At 38.5% G+C, this 21,605-nt stretch overlaps 1 protein-coding gene across 1 annotated transcript; it reads left to right on the top strand.

Moving 5' to 3' along the window:
- Positions 1-4,741: 4,741 nt before the first annotated feature.
- miip (migration and invasion inhibitory protein) lies at positions 4,742-21,544 on the top strand. Its single transcript, XM_079844636.1, has 9 exons — positions 4,742-5,212; positions 7,369-7,541; positions 11,539-11,611; positions 11,695-11,806; positions 13,414-13,490; positions 13,585-13,711; positions 15,781-15,877; positions 16,829-16,948; positions 21,091-21,544. Exons 1-9 carry the CDS (start codon positions 4,999-5,001, stop codon positions 21,205-21,207), a joined length of 1,110 nt encoding a protein of 369 aa, XP_079700762.1. The 5' UTR covers positions 4,742-4,998; the 3' UTR covers positions 21,208-21,544.
- The last annotated feature ends 61 nt before the right edge of the window (positions 21,545-21,605 follow it).

The raw sequence follows: 21,605 nt of genomic DNA on the forward strand, positions 1-21,605 counted from the left end.
AGATCAGGTCATGTGAGGGATCTGGACACACAGATCAGGTCATCTGAGGGATCTGGACACACAGATCAGGTCATCTGAGGGATCTGGACACACAGATCAGGTCATGTGAGGGATCTGGACACACACAGATCAGGTCATGTGAGGGATCTGGACACACAGATCAGGTCATGTGAGGGATCTGGACACACACAGATCAGGTCATGTGAGGGATCTGGACACACAGATCAGGTCATGTGAGGGATCTGGACACACAGATCAGGTCATCTGAGGGATCTGGACACACAGATCAGGTCATGTGAGGGATCTGGACACACACAGATCAGGTCATGTGAGGGATCTGGACACACAGATCAGGTCATGTGAGGGATCTGGACACACAGATCAGGTCATGTGACGGATCTGGACACACACAGATCAGGTCATGTGAGGGATCTGGACACACAGATCAGGTCATGTGAGGGATCTGGACACACAGATCAGGTCATGTGACGGATCTGGACACACACAGATCAGGTCATGTGAGGGATCTGGACACACAGATCAGGTCATGTGAGGGATCTGGACACACACAGATCAGGTCATGTGAGGGATCTGGACACACAGATCAGGTCATGTGAGGGATCTGGACACACACAGATCAGGTCATGTGAGGGATCTGGACACACAGATCAGGTCATGTGAGGGATCTGGACACACAGATCAGGTCATCTGAGGGATCTGGACACACAGATCAGGTCATCTGAGGGATCTGGACACACAGATCAGGTCATGTGAGGGATCTGGACACACACAGATCAGGTCATGTGAGGGATCTGGACACACACAGATCAGGTCATGTGAGGGATCTGGACACACACAGATCAGGTCATCTGAGGGATCTGGACACACACAGATCAGGTCATGTGAGGGATCTGGACACACAGATCAGGTCATCTGAGGGATCTGGACACACAGATCAGGTCATCTGAGGGATCTGGACACACACAGATCAGGTCATCTGAGGGATCTGGACACACACAGATCAGGTCATGTGAGAGATCTGGACACACACAGATCAGGTCATGTGAGAGATCTGGACACACAGATCAGGTCATGTGAGGGATCTGGACACACACAGATCAGGTCATGTGAGGGATCTGGACACACAGATCAGGTCATCTGAGGGATCTGGACACACAGATCAGGTCATCTGAGGGATCTGGACACACAGATCAGGTCATGTGAGGGATCTGGACACACAGATCAGGTCATGTGAGGGATCTGGACAAACACAGATCAGGTCATCTGAGGGATCTGGACACACAGATCAGGTCATGTGAGAGATCTGGACACACAGATCAGGTCATGTGAGGGATCTGGACACACACAGATCAGGTCATCTGAGGGATCTGGACACACAGATCAGGTCATCTGAGGGATCTGGACACACACAGATCAGGTCATCTGAGGGATCTGGACACACAGATCAGGTCATGTGAGGGATCTGGACACACACAGATCAGGTCATGTGAGGGATCTGGACAAACACAGATCAGGTCATGTGAGGGATCTGGACATACAGATCAGGTCATGTGAGGGATCTGGACACACAGATCAGGTCATGTGAGGGATCTGGACAAACACAGATCAGGTCATGTGAGGGATCTGGACACACACAGATCAGGTCATGTGAGGGATCTGGACACACAGATCAGGTCATCTGAGGGATCTGGACACACAGATCAGGTCATGTGAGGGATCTGGACACACAGATCAGGTCATGTGAGGGATCTGGACACACACAGATCAGGTCATCTGAGGGATCTGGACACACACAGATCAGGTCATGTGAGGGATCTGGACACACACAGATCAGGTCATGTGAGGGATCTGGACACACACAGATCAGGTCATCTGAGGGATCTGGACACACAGATCAGGTCATGTGAGGGATCTGGACACACAGATCAGGTCATCTGAGGGATCTGGACACACACAGATCAGGTCATGTGAGGGATCTGGACACACAGATCAGGTCATGTGAGGGATCTGGACACACACAGATCAGGTCATGTGAGGGATCTGGACACACACAGATCAGGTCATGTGAGGGATCTGGACACACACAGATCAGGTCATGTGAGGGATCTGGACACACACAGATCAGGTCATCTGAGGGATCTGGACACACACAGATCAGATCATGTGAGGGATCTGGACACACAGATCAGGTCATGTGAGGGATCTGGACACACAGATCAGGTCATCTGAGGGATCTGGACACACACAGATCAGGTCATGTGAGGGATCTGGACACACACAGATCAGGTCATGTGAGGGATCTGGACACACACAGATCAGGTCATGTGAGGGATCTGGACACACACAGATCAGGTCATCTGAGGGATCTGGACACACAGATCAGGTCATCTGAGGGATCTGGACACACAGATCAGGTCATCTGAGGGATCTGGACACACACAGATCAGGTCATGTGAGGGATCTGGACACACACAGATCAGGTCATGTGAGGGATCTGGACACACAGATCAGGTCATCTGAGGGATCTGGACACACAGATCAGGTCATCTGAGGGATCTGGACACACAGATCAGGTCATCTGAGGGATCTGGACACACAGATCAGGTCATCTGAGGGATCTGGACACACACAGATCAGGTCATGTGAGGGATCTGGACACACACAGATCAGGTCATGTGAGGGATCTGGACACACAGATCAGGTCATGTGAGAGATCTGGACACACACAGATCAGGTCATCTGAGGGATCTGGACACACAGATCAGGTCATGTGAGGGATCTGGACACACACAGATCAGGTCATGTGAGGGATCTGGACACACAGATCAGGTCATCTGAGGGATCTGGACACACACAGATCAGGTCATGTGAGGGATCTGGACACACACAGATCAGGTCATCTGAGGGATCTGGACACACAGATCAGGTCATGTGAGGGATCTGGACACACACAGATCAGGTCATCTGAGGGATCTGGACACACAGATCAGGTCATGTGAGAGATCTGGACACACACAGATCAGGTCATGTGAGGGATCTGGACACACACAGATCAGGTCATGTGAGGGATCTGGACACACAGATCAGGTCATGTGAGGGATCTGGACACACACAGATCAGGTCATGTGAGGGATCTGGACACACACAGATCAGGTCATGTGAGGGATCTGGACACACACAGATCAGGTCATGTGAGGGATCTGGACACACACAGATCAGGTCATGTGAGGGATCTGGACACACACAGATCAGGTCATGTGAGGGATCTCCAGCTCAGGGCAGGAACACTGGAGCATTGCTGATGGTGTAGGTGTGTATATGAATCTCACTGTAACGTCATGAACTGTCTAATGCTCACATTTCCCCCAAAAACATGCTGAGGTTGTTAAAAACAGATAATAGTGGACACTTCATAAAAAGAATACAAGTAATCGAATATGTATTTTCTTTCTGTGGCATTTACAAAATAAAATTCATTTTCGTTGGTTTGTGAACATTTCGTTGTTGTGAATTTCTTAAACTTAGATAAACAGATTATTAAAAAACATCAATAAATAACGTTTTAATAAAAAAGGGTTAGATGGATGGATGGACGGATGGATGGACAGATAGACAGATGGATGGATGGACGAACGGACAGATGGATGGATGGACAGATAGACAGACGGATGGATGGATGGACGAACGGACAGATGGATGGATGGACAGATAGACAGACAGATGGATGGATTGACGGACAGAAAACTAGATAGATAGATAGATAGATAGATAGATAGATAGATAGATAGATAGATAGATAGATAGATAGATAGATAGATAGATAGATAGATAGATAGATAGATAGATAGATAGATAGATAGATAGATAGATAGATAGATAGACGGATGGATAGATGGATGGATAGACAGATGGATGGATGGACAGACAGAAAACTAGATAGATAGATAGATAGATAGATAGATAGATAGATAGATAGATAGATAGATAGATAGATAGATAGATAGATAGATAGATAGATAGATAGATAGATAGATAGATAGATAGATAGATAGATAGATAGATAGATAGATAGATAGATAGATAAGACGGATGGATAGATGGATGGATAGACAGATGGATGGATGGACAGACAGAAAACTAGATAGATAGATAGATAGATAGATAGATAGATAGATAGATAGATAGATAGATAGATAGATAGATAGATAGATAGATAGATAGATAGATAGATAGATAGATAGATAGATAGATAGATAGATAGATAGATAGATAGATAGATAGATAGATAGATAGATAGACGGATGGATAGATGGATGGATAGATGGATGGATAGACAGATGGATGGATAGATAGATAGATAGATAGATAGATAGATAGATAGATAGATAGATAGATAGATAGATAGATAGATAGATAGATAGATAGATAGATAGATAGATAGATAGATAGATAGATAGATAGATAGATAGATAGATAGATAGATAGATAGATAGATAGATAGATAGATAGACGGATGGATAGATGGATGGATAGACAGATGGATGGATGGACAGACAGAAAACTAGATAGATAGATAGATAGATAGATAGATAGATAGATAGATAGATAGATAGATAGATAGATAGATAGATAGATAGATAGATAGATAGATAGATAGATAGATAGATAGATAGATAGATAGATAGATGTGCTTGTCCCTTTAAATAAATCCAATGGTCACAGATGCATTGTGGGAAATGTCCGGAGCCAATCACTGTTCTCCGTGTGCTGTTTGAGTTTGACCGTTATAAGTTACGTGTGTTGTGGCGGAAGTTTAGAATCTCTTCTTTTATTTTAGCATATTTCACACAACATGGTTCAATAAACTAACATTGAGCTACCAAGGACGTACAGTAGCGTTACCCGATGTCGTGTGTTTAATTTGCTCCACGTCTGATTCGCGTGCTGGGGGGTTTAACTCGTTGCTATGGCGACGGAATGGCCGCGCTCGAACAGATCGCCGCTTTGCGAAAGCAGAACAAAGATTTACTGAAGAAACTCGAGAAGCAAACCGAGAAACTGCATCAGCGGACTCTCTCATGGCCGGACCGGGAGGACCAGAGTCACCGCCGCTCTGTGTACGAAGCGTTTACCGTCGGGATAAACGGGGCTTCACCGTCACCAACAGCAGAGAAAACCATCAAAACATCCGGTCAGAATATTAAACTTCTTATCAAGTTGAGCTATGAGCTCTTTAAGGTGTGTTTGACACACGGTGAGGTGTTGTTTACTACTTATCGGCGCAGTTTAAAGTGTTCATGGGTATCTGTAAATAGTTAAATAATTTGGTAATTTTCAGCATCAATACTCCAGTCTTCAGTGTCACATGATCCTTCAGAAATCATTCTAATATGCTGATTTATTATATATATATACAGTGGCATGAAAAAGTGTGTGAACCGCTTGCAGAATCTGTGAAAATGGGAATAATTTTAACTAAATAAGAGGGATCATATAAAATGCATGTTGTTTTTTATTTAGTGCTGTCCTGAATAAGATATTTTACATAAAAAATGTTTACATATAGTCCACAAGACAAAAAAATAGCTGAATTTATTAAAATAACCCTGATAAAATGTTTATGAACCATTGATTCTCAGTGCTGTGTCGCTCCCTGATGATCCACGGCTGTGTGTGTGTGTGTGTGTGTGTGTGTGTGTGTCGTTCCCTGATGATCCACGGCTGTGTGTGTGTGTGTGTGTGTGTGTGTGTGTGTGTGTGTGTGTGTCGTTCCCTGATGATCCACGGCTGTGTGTGTGTGTGTGTGTGTGTGTGTGTGTGTGTGTGTGTGTGTGTGTGTGTGTCGCTCCCTGATGATCCACGGCTGTGTGTGTGTGTGTGTGTGTGTGTGTGTGTGTGTGTGTGTGTGTGTGTGTGTCGTTCCCTGATGATCCACGGCTGTGTGTGTGTGTGTGTTTTGTGATGGTTGTTCTTGAGTTTCTTGTTTGTCCTGAGCCGTTAAACTGACCAATGTTCTTCAGAAAAATCCTCCAGGTCCTGCACATTCTTCAGTTTTCCAGCCTCTTCTTCATATCTGACCCTCTCCAGCAATGACTGTATGATTTTAAAATCCATCTTTTCACACTGAGGACGATTGAGGGACTTGCATGTTTCCCAGAAGACAAATTAAGTACAATTTACCTTGATTTTCACATTCAAAAGTTTTCACCCCCGGCTCTTAATGCTCTTGTGTTTCCTTCTGGAGCTTCAGTGAATGTTTCAACCTTTTTTAGTAGTTGTGTTTGAGTCCCTCAATCGTCCTCAGTGTGAAAAGATGGATCTTAAAATCATACAGTCATTGCTGGAGAGGGTCAAATATGAAAAAGAGGCTGGAAAACTGTTTAACGGCTCAGGACAAACAAGAGACTCAAGAACAACCATCACAAGACAAAACAACAGCCGTGGATCATCAGGGAACGACACACACACACACACACACACACACACACACACACAGCCGTGGATCATCAGGGAGCGACACACACACACACACACACACACACACACACACAGCCGTGGATCATCAGGGAGCGACACACACACACACACACACACACACACACACAGCCGTGGATCATCAGGGAGCGACACACACACACACACACACACACACACACACACACACACACACACACACACCCGTGGATCATCAGGGAACGACACACACACACACACACACACACACCCGTGGATCATCAGGGAACGACACACACACACACACACACACCCGTGGATCATCAGGGAACGACACACACACACACACACACACACACACACCCGTGGATCATCAGGGAACAACACACACACACACACCCGTGGATCATCAGGGAACGACACACACACACACACACACACACACACACACCCGTGGATCATCAGGGAACGACACACACACACACACACACACACACACACAGCCGTGGATCATCCAGGGAACGACACACACACACACACACACATCCGTGGATCATCCAGGGAACGACACACACACACACACACACAGCCGTGGATCATCAGGGAACGACACACAGCACTGAGAATCAATGGTTCATAAACGTTTTATCAGGGTTATTTTAGTAAATTCAGCTATTTTTTGTCTTGTGGACTATATGTAAACATCTTTTATGTAAAATATCTTATTCAGGACAGCACTAAATAAAATAAAAACATGCATTTTATATGATCCCTCTTATTTAGTAAAAATTATTCCCATTTTCACAGATTCTGCAAGCGGTTCACACACTTTTTCATGCCACTGTGTATGTTTGTATGTTACATATTGCTGATAAAATGTCTTTGTATCTTTAGATGAACAACTTTCTGGGCATTGTGAAGACCAACATAAGCCCAAAGCCGAGCCCAGAGTGAGCACGTACGGCACACTTCTGCAGGACACGGGCAACAGCCGCTGGAAGGGACGGAGCCGATCTGTGAGACTGATGCTGCCCAAATCTGCATCTCTCACTGCGGACAGTCTTCAGGTATGAGGACGTCAACATTCAGATACACAATATGGCAAGGGTGTAGGTTTGATATTGTGTCTCATCACTAGCTCATAAATATGGTAGCCAAGCCAACGACTCATAACTAATATAAATAACTAGGGCTGGGCAAATTAACGCGTTAACGCGGGCGATTAATTTGTTCATCTTAACGCGTTAAAAATATTTAACGCAAATAACGCAGCATCCGTTTTTATATCCATTTTTGCCTAGCGTTACATGATCACGCTATTCATGTAAATGCTTCCAAGCGCGACAAGACACAAGAGAACGCGCTGCATGTCAATGTCCTGTGTGTGTGTGTGTGTGTGTGTGTGTGTCAGTGTCCTGTCTGTGTGGCTGCGTCTCATGTCAGCTAATCGAGGGACACTCTGACACACACACACACACACACACACACACACACACACACTCGACGCACAGACAGTCTCCTGTTCACATCGAGTTCTCTTTTGCTCTTGAACAAACAATAACAACAACACAGATAATTTTGAGTATTCTCATATTTAGAGTCTTAAATTAGTTAAATAACGTCTTAAATTAACTTGAAGAGTTGTGAGGAAATGAGATCATGCGTCATGTTCATCAGCGGCTGATCTTAAAGTGACAGCAGCACTGATGATGTCTGTCATTAATGTTCATCACAGAACAACGGGAACAGAGAAAACTGTAGCTTTAAATGATGATTAATCTATATTTCATTTATTGTTTATGCAGTTAAGAAAGCTGTTTGATAACTATTACATTTCTGTAAATGTCTAACAGGGAAGGCCATGGGTAAAATAACATTTATTATAATGGGTTTATGTAAAGATTGTTTTAAGTTCACTTAAATTAAAAGTTGCTTTTTTAAAGCCTAATAAATGTTGAAATTGGCAGCTTTCAGTTTTACTGTAATGTGACGTCATTAATGTTTCATAGACACTTTAGTATCAGTGATTCTGGCCTTCATTCATAAAAACATGCCATTACAACACATATTTAAAATATGCTGTCTTTAAATTGTTTATACATTGATTTGGAGAGTAACTGAAATTATTACAATATCAAAATATTCAAAACGTAAAATATTCAAAACTTCCGATTAATTACAGAAAAAAAATGTATTAATTAGTTTATTTTTTTTAATCGATTCCCAGCACTACTAATATCTTTGATTGTTAAAGGGATAGAATGAAAATTGAAAATGACAGAAATTAATGACAAAAATGAACATTATCCCATGATTTACTCGCCCTCAAGTCATCCGAGGTGTGTATGACATTCTTCTGTCAGACGAATAAAATCTGAGTTATATTACAAAAGTCCAGGCTAATCCAAGCATTAGAATTGGATTCATAGTTGCTCTGTTTTTGAAGTCCATAAAAAGTGCATCTGTCCGTCATTTAACTGCTCCAGCGGCTCTGGGGTGTTAATAAAGGCCTTCTGAAGCGAATCAACGCGTTTGTGTAAGAAAAATATTAATATTTAAAACTTTATCACGTAAACTTTCGACCGACCGCCTTCCGTGGAAAAGTGTTGAATGTTGAAAGTGAAACTGAATTTCACTTTCAACACTGAAACGTTCTTGTCACCCGTCGGGCGATTTGGGTTATGTGCGATTATGAAAGCGCAAAGGCTGCGATTTTAATTAAATAAATAAATGCCCAGCGTGTCTGATCAGGAGTAAACGCTGCTCCGTCTGAAAGCACTGCGAGTTTGAGTCAATTATAACGTGTGTTTGAAAAAGCAACTCGCGTCAAACATCTTCACGAACTAGTAATGCGAAGCGAAGCGTTCATAAACCTGTTCAACAAAATACGTTTAATAACCCGTTTTAACTCACTTCATATCGTCAGTCGAGTGTTTGTGAGCTGATGTGGTTTCTCTTTACAGAATAAAATAATGAATACTTTATTATTCTGAAAATACCCGAGAAGGCATGAAGAACTCAAATACACCATATCTTGATGCAGTCGTGTTTATTGTCGTCATATTTAATCATATTTAAGCGTTTCTATATATTCAGTTCTGCTAACTTACACAGCGCTAGCTTCACACACATTAGGGATTTCCTGACAGCGATTACTTCTCTGAGGGAAATGTGGAGTTTCTGCTCGAGGGCGCCCTCTGGCTTCCAGTATGAATTAAACTTTTTTGGTAACAAATAATACTTCTGTCTAAATAAATGTACATGTTTTTCTTCAATGTACAGGAGATTTTATCCTCACAGTGGATGCAAAAGAGGCTCATATTGCATATTAAAGACATAGACTTTAAGAAATTAATATCACAGATAAAAAGCATTGTTATATTTATTCTTAAATACTCTTTTTGTTATTGTAATAGTAATGTTAATGTTTTTGTAATAGTAATATTTCTTATTTTGTTAAATATATTTTATTTAGCAATAATAATAATATAATAATTATTATTATTAGTCATATTAATATATAAACACAAAAGGTTATATACATACTTTTCATTTGTAAAAATTTTGAATAAAATAAAAATCGCATTTTAAATCGCAATCACAATTTTAACCAGAATAATCGCAATTATCAAGAAAACCAGATTTAAACAATAAGACTAACTGTGTTGAGCTGGAGAACAATGATTCGTTTTTTGTCTATAAATGAGCCAAACTGTTTCTCACCTGTCTAATAAAACACATCATATATTAAAGCGTCTTTGGTGTTTACATGGTTTCGACAAAATAAAACCAGAAATCGAGGGTAACGCATTGATAGGCGACACATGGTTTGTGTCCTGGTTAAAATTGCTTATTTCTCTGAATTTAAACAATCTTGGATACATTTGGGATAATATACACAGATAAGTCAACAAAATATATAACACCGTTCTAGTGGTTTTAGGATATTTTAATACTTTTAATAGCAAAAATGATCTGAACCAATGAAGATATATAGATATAGATATAGATATAGATATATATATATATATATAGATATAGATATATAGATATATAGATATATAGATATATAGATGGTTATTACTATAAACAGAATTTACAAGTGAATATGTACAATGAATATAATATAATATACAGATGGCTATTATTATAAACAGAATTTACAGGTGGATATGTACTATGAATATAATATAATATACAGATGGCTATTACTATAAACAGAATTTACAGGTGGATATGTACTATGAATATAATATAATATACAGATGGCTATTACTATAAACAGAATTTACAGGTGGATATGTACTATGAATATAATATAATATACAGATGGCTATTATTATAAACAGAATTTACAAGTGGATATGTACTATGAATATAATATAATATACAGATGGCTATTACTATAAACAGAATTTACAGGTGGATATGTACTATGAATATAATATACAGATGGCTATTATTATAAACAGAATTTACAGGTGGATATGTACTATGAATATAATATAATATACAGATGGCTATTACTATAAACAGAATTTACAGGTGAATATGTACTATGAATATAATATAATATACAGATGGCTATTACTATAAACAGAATTTACAGGTGGAGATGTACTATGAATATAATATAATATACAGATGGCTATTACTATAAACAGAATTTACAGGTGGATATGTACTATGAATATAATATAATATACAGATGGCTATTACTATAAACAGAATTTTTCAGATAGAGGTATACAATGATATGTTAGGCTAAGATGAGCAGTATAGCTCAGGTTAGTTACATATTAATATATTTTAGTCACTGGATATTGTCCCAAGCATCTCTACTAAATTCTACACCCTTAAAACATGGTCATGCTAGATGGCGCCATGTAACCAGCGTACAGAGGACAAACGGCTTCATCTAATGGAGATCTGGTGGTTTTATGAGTTCTAGTGAAAAAGCACCTACAAAGAAAGAAATCCCCACCTGCTACAGTTTAGAGGGTTTTCATTTCAAGAGTATCAGATGTGTATTTTCTTTTTCCTTTCCTTTTCTTGGGACTGTAGAGAGAGACTGACAGCGCAGTGACTGTTTCAGAGAGACACATACAGCCTTTACTGGGCTATGATTGGATAGCAGGTGAGTTATTTGAATAGCGTGTAAATGATTAGTTTCAGTTTTCTGTGCAGGTGCTGTTTGGAAACCGTTTAGTTTGTTTGCAGGCCTTCTGGATGCTGAGAGTTCTCTGGCCGATCGCTCGGAGCAGTTCTTCAGCGAGCTCCGCGGCTTCCGGCAGGTCAATCGGGATGAGTGCGTCCATAACTTGTTATCAGGGTCAGTCTGAAACTTCAGATTCTGTCATCTGTTAGAAAAACGATACCCGATTAGTGATTTATTGTATAATCCAGTGAAGGTTAGATGTCCACTTAACCAGTGTTATGGGAAACGCATTACAAGTAACTTGAGTTACGTAATAATATTACTTTTTCCAAGTAACTAGTAAAGTAACGCATTACTTTTCAAATTTACAACAAAATATCTGAGTTACTTTTTCACATTAATTTGACTGACAGCTCTCCTGTCCTCATGTTGAGTTAGTGTAGAGGTGTGTGTGCTATAGTTCTATTATAGTGAGCATTTATTTATCTCACTTGCACAATAAAGATTCTGTGCTCCTCAAAATGAATAAAATCAGAGTAATATGCACACCTCAAATAATTAAATGTTAAATAAAACAACTATTTTTATGCATAATCTACCTTTATATTTAATTTACCAATGTCTTGCTGCTGACCTTTGATGATGAAAATTACTAGATTTTTTGTTTTTATTGGTAAAACTTTTTTCTCCTGCGTCCTATTCCTCCATTATCCAGAGCTGCGCCCTCTAGTGTTCATGCGGGAATCTGCATTTTTACCTCAGCCTGGGGCTTAATATTTACATTTTGGTATGAAGAGATCTTTACCGTTGCACCAAAAAATAACTTTTTTGTTATAAAAAAACAAGCCCAGCCCAGGTGAGAAAAAGTAACGCAAAAGTAACGTAACACATTACTTTTCTTAAAAAGTAACTAAGTAACTCAATTAGTTACTTTTTAAGGGAGTAACGTAATATTGTAATGCATCACTTTTCAAAGTAACTTTCCCCAACACTGACTACGAGTTACTTTTTCAAAAAAGTAATGCAAGTTACTTTTTCACATTAATTTGACTGACAGCTCTCTTAATAAAAATTAAAATAAGTGCAGAGGCGTGTGTGTGAACATGATGGTTATTGTAGTTCTGGACTAAATGTGAGCATTTATTTATCTCACTTGCACAATAAAGATTCTGTACTCCTCAAAATGAATAAAATCAGTCAAATGCTAAATCAGAGTAATATGCAAACCTCAAATATATAAATGTTTAATAAAACAACTATTTTTATGCATAATCTACCTTTATATTAAATTTACTAATGTCTTGCTGCTGACCTTTGATGATGAAAATTACTAGATTTTTTGTTTTTATTGGTAAAACTTTTCTCCTGCATCCTATTCCTCCATTATCCAGAGCTGCGCCCTCTAGTGTTCATGCGGGAATCTGCATTTTTACCTCAGCCTGGGGCTTATTATTTACATTTTGGTATGAAGAGGTCTTTACATTTGCACAAAAATATAACTTTTTTGTTATAAAAAAAAACAAAAACAACCCCAGGTGAGAAAAAGTAACGCAAAAGTAACAACGCATTACTTTTCTTAAAAAGTAACTAAGTAACTCAATTAGTTACTTTTTAAGGGAGTAACGCAATATTCTAATGCATTACTTTTCAAAGTAACTTTCCCCAACACTGGCCTTAACCATGATAAACCATGACACTAGCACAGGCTTTTGTTGCATAATTCTGAGACGTCAAAAGATGTTTTGATCGTGTAAATGCGGTTTTGATTTGTTTCTTCACAGACTTCCATCTGCTGCTGATCTTGCTTCTTCCACACTTGATGGCGAGGAGCCGCAGCCGCCTGCAGATACGCATCAGTGTAAGAGATCTGCTGATTTTGTTTGCATAACATCGTCTTTGACACGTCATGGACGTACCAGTAAATTGAAGTTTCCATTTTGGGTCCATCACAGGCACGTTCTGCTATAGAATAAACAGTCGACTGTTTGCGGAGCCGCTGGATAACCAGGCCGCCTGTCCAGTGTGCAAGACGCCTCAATCTGAACACCCTCATACTGAAACAGAGCCTGCTTTAATCAGGTGAACACAGCAAAGATCTTGATATGCATAACCGTTCTTGTTAAATTCATAAACGATTGTGTTAGTTTCATGCAAAGTTTGGGGTCAGTAGCAAAGATGCTGATCACAAGTGACAGTAAAGACTTTCATAAGGTTACAAAAGATTTCAACATCAAATAAATGCTGTTCTTTTGAGCTTTCTATATTTATCAAAGAATCCGGTTTCCACAAAAATATGACGCAGCACAACTGTTTTCAACATTGATAATCAGCAGAAATGTGTCTTCTTCAACTCAGCATATCAGAATGATTTCTGAAGGATCATGTGATGCTGAAGACTGAAGACTTCATTTTGATTTAGTTTTAGTCGTAGTCTTTTGACTAAAATGCCATTTACTTTTAGTCATATTTTAGTCACCTGAATTGTTTTTAGTTTTAGTCGACTAAATATCATAAGTACAGTAGATTTAGTCTCCTTAAATCTAATGAGTTTAGTTAAATTGTAATAAATTAAGCATTTAAGCATTACATAACCGACTGTCACTTGAACTAATTTTGACATCATTTTGTTTTTGACATTAAAAATACACGAAAGAGCTCGATTCACTTTTTTAAAAAAATCTATATAGTTTTTATAACTTTGTATTTCTGTTTTAGTCAGTAGGCCATATCAAGTTAAGCTGAAGCTTCAAATAAGTTTATTTTAATTTTTAATTTAATTTATTTAATTTCAAGTACTGAAGATTTTTTAAATGGTTTAGTGAACTATTATAACCCTGATACTTTATTGAATGTGTCAAATACTGGTCTTTCCTCCTGACTATGAATTAATTGGGAATTAAATTAAATATAGTTTATTGTGTAACCAAAAACGAATATATAATGCGTGACTTGTAATTACAAACAAGCTCTAGATACACCGGGACTCTTATTTTGAAATGTCTGCGCCTCTGTTTCAGTTGCAGGAGCTCATTCAAGTTCAGGAGATAAAATATGCATTGATACAACCGTCTAAAACTAGGGCTGTCAAAAGATTAATCGCGATTAATCGGATCCAAAATAAAAGTTTGTGTTTACATAATATATGTGTGTGTGTACTCTGTTAATTATTATTTATATATAAATACACACACAAGCATGTATATATTTAAGAAATATTTGCATGTATATACTGTATATACATTTATATAATCTATAATATATATAAATGTTTTATATATAAAAATAATATTTTTTTCTTAAATATATACATGCTTGTGTGTGTATTTATATATAAATAATAATTAACAGAGTACACACACATATATTATGTAAACACAAACTTTTATTTTGGATGCGATTAATCGCGATTAATCTTTTGACAGCCCTATCTAAAACATATTACTATAATCCCTAATCCCTCCCTAACATTTTCGTCTCGTTTTTTTGTTGTTGACACAAATAATTTCCTCATAGTTTTTGTCATCCGACACTAGTTTTTATTTAGTTGTCGTCTCATTTTCGTCAGTGAAAAAAAGTCGAAAATTATGACAAATTATTCGTCAACGAAATTAACACTGGTAATAATGCTGAAAATTCAGCTTTGATCACAGGAATAAATTACATTTGAAAAGTTATTCAAATAGAAAACTGTTATTTAAAATGGTAATAATATTTCACAATATTACTGTATTTTGGATCACATAAAAATGCAGACTTCTACTTTTAAAGACTTTCAAAAACATCCCCAAACTTTTGAATGGTAGTGTGTTTCATACAAAAATCTTCAATAGTTTAGAATAGTCAATAGTGCTTTAGTTTAATAGTTTTAAAGGGTCAGTGACAGGATGATGAGAGAAATGCGTATGCCTTTTTTTTTTTTTTTTTTTGAAAAATTATGTTTGTAAATAATGCTTTTACCATTCCAAACGAAATGTTTACTTAAGTGATTAAAATGTTAATGTTTTTCCCCTTTTTTGAATGAAAGATTGGATCCGAATTCAAGACAAAGACACCCCCTCCAAAAACAACGATAGACATAATTTAGTGTGCAGTTGAATATATGAATATTCATATTACTCTGTGAATGAGTATCTCTGTGTTTGTTTCAGGGTCAGTATTCCTCGCTCAACTCTGCTTCCAGCGCACCAATACAAAGCCCATCGCCGCTGCAGTTTTGATTCCTCTGACAGTCTGAGTTTGCCCTCGGTGAGTTACATTTTGGGAAATCTGGGAAATATATATACAGTACCTGTTAAAATGTTGTAATTTTTTTGAAAGAAGTCTCTTCTGCTCACCAAGGCTGCAATTATTTCTTACAGTCAAATAGTGGAATAGTGTTATCCATTATCATCATTACTCCAGTCTTCAGTGTCACATGATCCTTCAGAAATCATTCTAATATGATGATTTGCTGCTCAAGAAACATTTATGATTGTTATTATCAATGATGGATGTGCTACTTCATATTTTTGTGGAAATGGTAATACATTTTTCCAGTTTCTTTGAATAGAAAGTTCAATGAATAGCATGCATTTAATTAATTTATTAAATGTATTAAAGCATATATTAAATAGAAATCTTTTGTAACATTTATAAATCAGTTTAATGAATCCTTGATGAATAAAAGTATTAATATCCATTTCGTTTTTAATCTTACCACAAATGTTTGAATGGTATCATTGTTTCCAAAACAAATGTTATGCAGAAAAAATTTGTTTTCAACATTGATGATGATAAAAAATAATAATAATAATCAGCATATTAGAATGAAGGATTATGAGATTAAAGACTGGAGTAATTCACAGGAATAAATTACATTTCTCAATATATTAAAATAGCAAACATTTTTAAAATGATAATATTTTTACAATATTACTGTTTTTACTGTATTTTGGTGAGCAGAAGACACTTCAAAAAAATGTGTAATGTTTCCAAACTTTTGACAGGGACTGTGTATACCGACCAAAGCTATTTTATGGTTGATATTTGGCTTTTGAGATCATCGCTATTGTTCAATAATATACCCATCAGCTTTGGGTTATGGATCATTCACATTTTTTAGTGTTCATTTTTGTATCCCAATGACTACATCATGATCATGATGATTATGAACATCTGCTAAACATTTTATTCTCATGCACTTTTTACATTTTACAGCACTGTTTGTCCGGCTGGTCCAATCCCACCCTTAACTCTGGATCTCAGATGAACAGTCTGGATCTTCGGGACTCATTGGCAAAACCAGCAGCCACCAGAGAATGGTTTGACAATAAACTGGTGAGACATTATAGGGGAGGAGCACAGTCCAGGCGTTGAACTGTTAAGCAGCCATTGCGACTACATATTTATAGTTGTCAATTTGTTCGTTATTAATTGCATTCTATATCGCTTCATATTAAAACAGCAGTGTTGATCATATATATTATCTTACTGTCTGTTTCATAATGCACCAGCTTTAAAGGGGACCTATTATGCCCAAGATGTAGCATAAGTCTCTGGTGTTCCCAGTAGGGCTGCGCAATATATCGAAATATCGCAAATGTACATATCGCAAGGTCACGCAATATCTGAATGATTTTAATAGGCTACTTCAGCATTGTGAAAAGTGTATGTTTTAGGTTGACACATATAGCAGAGAATAGACTGGGCACACGACTGTTACTTATGAGTCTTGCTTGACGTTAAAAAGAGTTATTAAACGCAATAACTTGCAAAAAACAACTCCTTGCAGTCTCGCGCTGTCTGACACACACACCGAAACAAGCCGTTCTTTTTTTCATGTCTTGTTACACACTCGAACTGTCAAATACACACACAGTTGTGTCTTGATGTGCATTCGTGTAAACACAGTCGGTTATGCTTTAAGTGAAAGATATCAGTGGGGGAAAGAAATAGATTTTACACACTTAAAGCAATATCGTATCGCATATCGAATATTGCATTATTTAACAAGGATATCGCATTTTTCTTCAATATCGCACAGCCCTAGTTCCCAGAATCTGTGAAGTTTCAGTTTAAAATACCCCACAGATCATTTACTGTCAAATTTGTCCAATTGGGTGTGTGCACGCCATTCTTGTGTGTGTGTCCCTTTAAATGCAAATGAGCTGCTACTCCCGGCCTCCTTTCTAGAAGAGGGCGGAGCTTTAACAGCTTGCGCTTCCGATACTCAACAACAACTGAAGAAGCTCACGAAGCCAAAATGTCAGAAAAAGTCACAGACGCAACTTGCGCGGATAATTTGCGCTATTCCCACGTAGTTGGACACATTTTGAGTTTACTCGCTTCACTCGCGCGTTACACAACAGACGTGAATTCACATCATGGGAGGGGCTTCTGCCAGCGGCTCGTCTCGTTGTGAAATGGCTGACATGGATTGTTTTAAAATACGGCGAATAAGCTCAATGTGCCGCTTTAGCTAGCTTGTAGTCTCAATAGGGTGAATTCTGGAGGATTGGGACACTTTTTCCAAGTCATCTCAATGGCAGAAAGTGTCCCAATCGCCCTGAGATCACTCTATGTAGAGCTCAAACTGAGTAAAGAGCGCTTTCTACAACTCTCCAGACTGTCCCACCTCCTCACTCACTTTCTTCCAAGCAAGATCATTTTTATTCCTGTTTCTATAAAGTATGAAGATGTATCGTACAGCTGATTCTGTCCTCATTGTTGTCAATACTAGAGCAAGCTCCTGATTGGTTAACGCGGCGTGAATATCCGCCAAAGTTCAGATTTTTCCACTCTCAAATCGTGTCATTTGCCATTGACTTAAAATGTAAATCACTCCCGCCTGGTGTGAACACACTACATGTTCGAACCGGAGTCGGACACTGATGGAGAGACTCAGGAAGAAGTTGCTTTTAGAATGCAGCTGCGCATTTCTGAATGGTTAGTGGATAAATAGTCATTGTGGAGTTAAATTGATTCAACTCATTGACTAGCATGTACCGTCATGTTAAAGGACAACTCCGGTGAAAAATGAACCTAGGGGTGATTAACATGAGTAGATCGTTCTCTGGGATGCGTTTTCATGAAAATCGAATGTAAAGAGTTTTATCTCTAAAAACAGCTTAGCTTATAACGCTAGTACATGGGGCATAGAATAAGTCAAATCGCTAGTTAATACCACTAACAAGGCTCTAAATAGCCTCACACTAACACATAATGAGGGTCCCTACATGCAAACCCAAGCATTGAGAACTTTGTAAGTGTACAAACAGTTTAATAAGAAGATACTTTATAAAGACAGTACATTACGCGTATACCAGTGATGCGCGGGTTGATCCAAAATGAGCGGGTGCCCGCGGCCACCCGCGGTTACCCGCGGTTACGAGTCATCCAAAAATATTTTTAATGATATTCGGGTCACGGTCGGTCGGATCGTCAATAAATCCTTATTTACCTTTTGAATGTTTAGCGTTATTAACTTTTGAATAAATGCTGACGCGGGACAAAATGCCCGATTTCCCAAAACGTTGAACTGAGCAATGCCATTGTACCATTTTAATAGGCTACTTTTAAACGCATTTAAAGTCAGTTTTATGTATTTTCTGAGAGGGGGCGGGATTTTTGTTGGGAAAGTCGGGGGAGAGACGCACACTTCGATTAGACTGGATAAACACATGCAGCATCTTAATTGTTAAGAAAATTAAACGGAATAAATGAATAAATCAAGCCTGTATTACATAACACTAGGCTATATCATACAGCATTCAGAAAAATAACAGTTTGCGCTCCTAAGGGCTTTCACACTTTTCCAAATGTTTTCCAAATGTGGGCTGATGAATTCTTCAAGCCGGGTCGAAACATAAACATCGCGTTCATCAATAATATGCATCTGGAGCTGAAATGGAAAATGATGGGCCGCCTCAAGAACTTCCTGCTCTCGCCGCTGCACCTCTGAGCACCACGTCAGGGCCTGAAACATTTTCTCAATGGCCCAATGAGCTACGATGAGCATTTATTACTTTTAAAAAATGCGGGTCAGGAAGCGGGTCGGGTACAATATTTTCTTCTTTTTTTTTGCGGTCCGAGTTGCGGGCGGGTTAGTTGAAAACGTCGGTCGGGTGCGGGTTGTTTATACATTGACCCGCGCATCACTGGCGTATACAGACAGGAGCCATCTTGGAAAACAGTCTCAACGGTTGAATAATCCGCCATCTCTTTAGTGTGTATCCTTTGGAAGCACTAGTCTCTGATGGGTTCTGTTTTTAAAAAGAAAAAATGATTTATTTATTTATTTTCTCTGTTGCGTTCAGTGCTTTCTTCCGGAAACAACGGACCATATGAGAGTCACAGTTCATCACTTAGCACCGCGTTCGTGGCTCGACTTGTCCAAGATGGCTCCTGTCTGTATACGCGTCTTTATAAAGTATCTTCTTATTAAACTGTTTGTACACTTACACAGTTCTCAATGCTTGGGTTTGCATGTAGGGACCCTCATTACGTGTTAGTGTGAGGCTATTTAGAGCCTTGTTAGTGGTATTAACTAGCGATTTAATTTGACTTATTCTATGCCCCATGTACTAGCGTTATAAGCTAAGCTGTTCTTAGAGATAAAACTCTTTACATTCGATTTTCATGAAAACGCATCCCAGAGAACCATCTACTCGGTAACCATGTGTTAGTTTTCACCGGAGTTGTCCTTTAATCTAAAAAAATCTTTCAGAAATATCTTTTGTCCAAACCCAGCGTTGTACTGACCCTCATTTGTGAAGCAGTCCGGCGTAAAATTATTTGCGCAAATATATAACACTCTACCGACTTACTTCGGCACATTTCCTTCATATATGAAATTCAACCACGGTGTCCTCAGTGGCTCAGATGCAGAGAGTTTGTGGAGACTCATATCTGCGACGGTACATCCAATAACAGAACATGTGTAATGCTTGTGGGTGGGATCTATGCTAATAGGGCAGATCTGTCATGGGAAAGACCTGTTTATGATTTACGGGGATTATAAAAAAGGAATGGGTTAATTTTTACCATTATGGACTGGTTATTTACACACACACTGTGTTCAAACACCTGAATTTTGCATAAGTCCCCTTTAACGGCTACAACGTTCTTTTTTTTTTGCAAAACATGCAAATCACATAATCTATACCAGGTTTACTTTACAGTATCATCGGAGAGAAAACCAAATGCTATTTCCTGGGAAACCCTGAAAGAAGGAAACCCATCTCATCTTATTTTAGAAATGTTTTTTTCCTTTGAATGGCCGATGGCACAAATGTTTATGCAAAAACGGGTAGTCATATTTGTTTTGCAGATGCATCGGAAATGTTGTGTGTCAAAACTATGTTTGTTTTCATTCAATCTTCTCTCACCACATCTGCGTACACATGCTAGTGTGGAAGAAACTGGAAGAAGGTTATTTGTAGATTAAGAATAACAGCTCAGTTTTTTTGCCATCTTTTTAGGTTTCTTCATCCCCGCCTGGCGCATCAAGACACCGGCTTCAAAGTGTGTCCCGTTTGCCACGGTATGCCTTTCAGCATTTAGACCCGAAGAGGCCAGAACCTTACACACTTTACTGACATAAATGTGTGTGTGTGTGTCCAGTGGATTTACTGAAATGAGTGTTGTTGTTTTTTTGTATGTGTAATAATGAACAAACATGAATCAGTTGTGTGAATCACTTCTAACATGGTCGCTTGTTTTGTTCTAAATTTCAAATAAAGAAATGAACTGAAACATCAAGTGTAACAGTAATTTCTGTTTTCATATCTAGCTTAAAAAAAGCATCGGTTTCACTTTGTGTAGGCAAAACTGGAAGCCTTCGGGTTTGTAGAATAAGAATAAGTAGTTGCAAAGTTACTTCTAGTCGACTGAATGTTCAAAGAAGATCATCAAAATAAAGTGATATTACACAGTAAAACTTGAGTTTGTGATCTTATAAGCTATACACAAGGTTGTAAATACTCACAAATGTGTT

The sequence above is a fragment of the Gobio gobio genome (assembly GCF_949357685.1).
Source record: "Gobio gobio genome assembly, chromosome: 19".
In the NCBI taxonomy this organism is placed as follows: Eukaryota; Metazoa; Chordata; class Actinopteri; order Cypriniformes; family Gobionidae; genus Gobio; species Gobio gobio.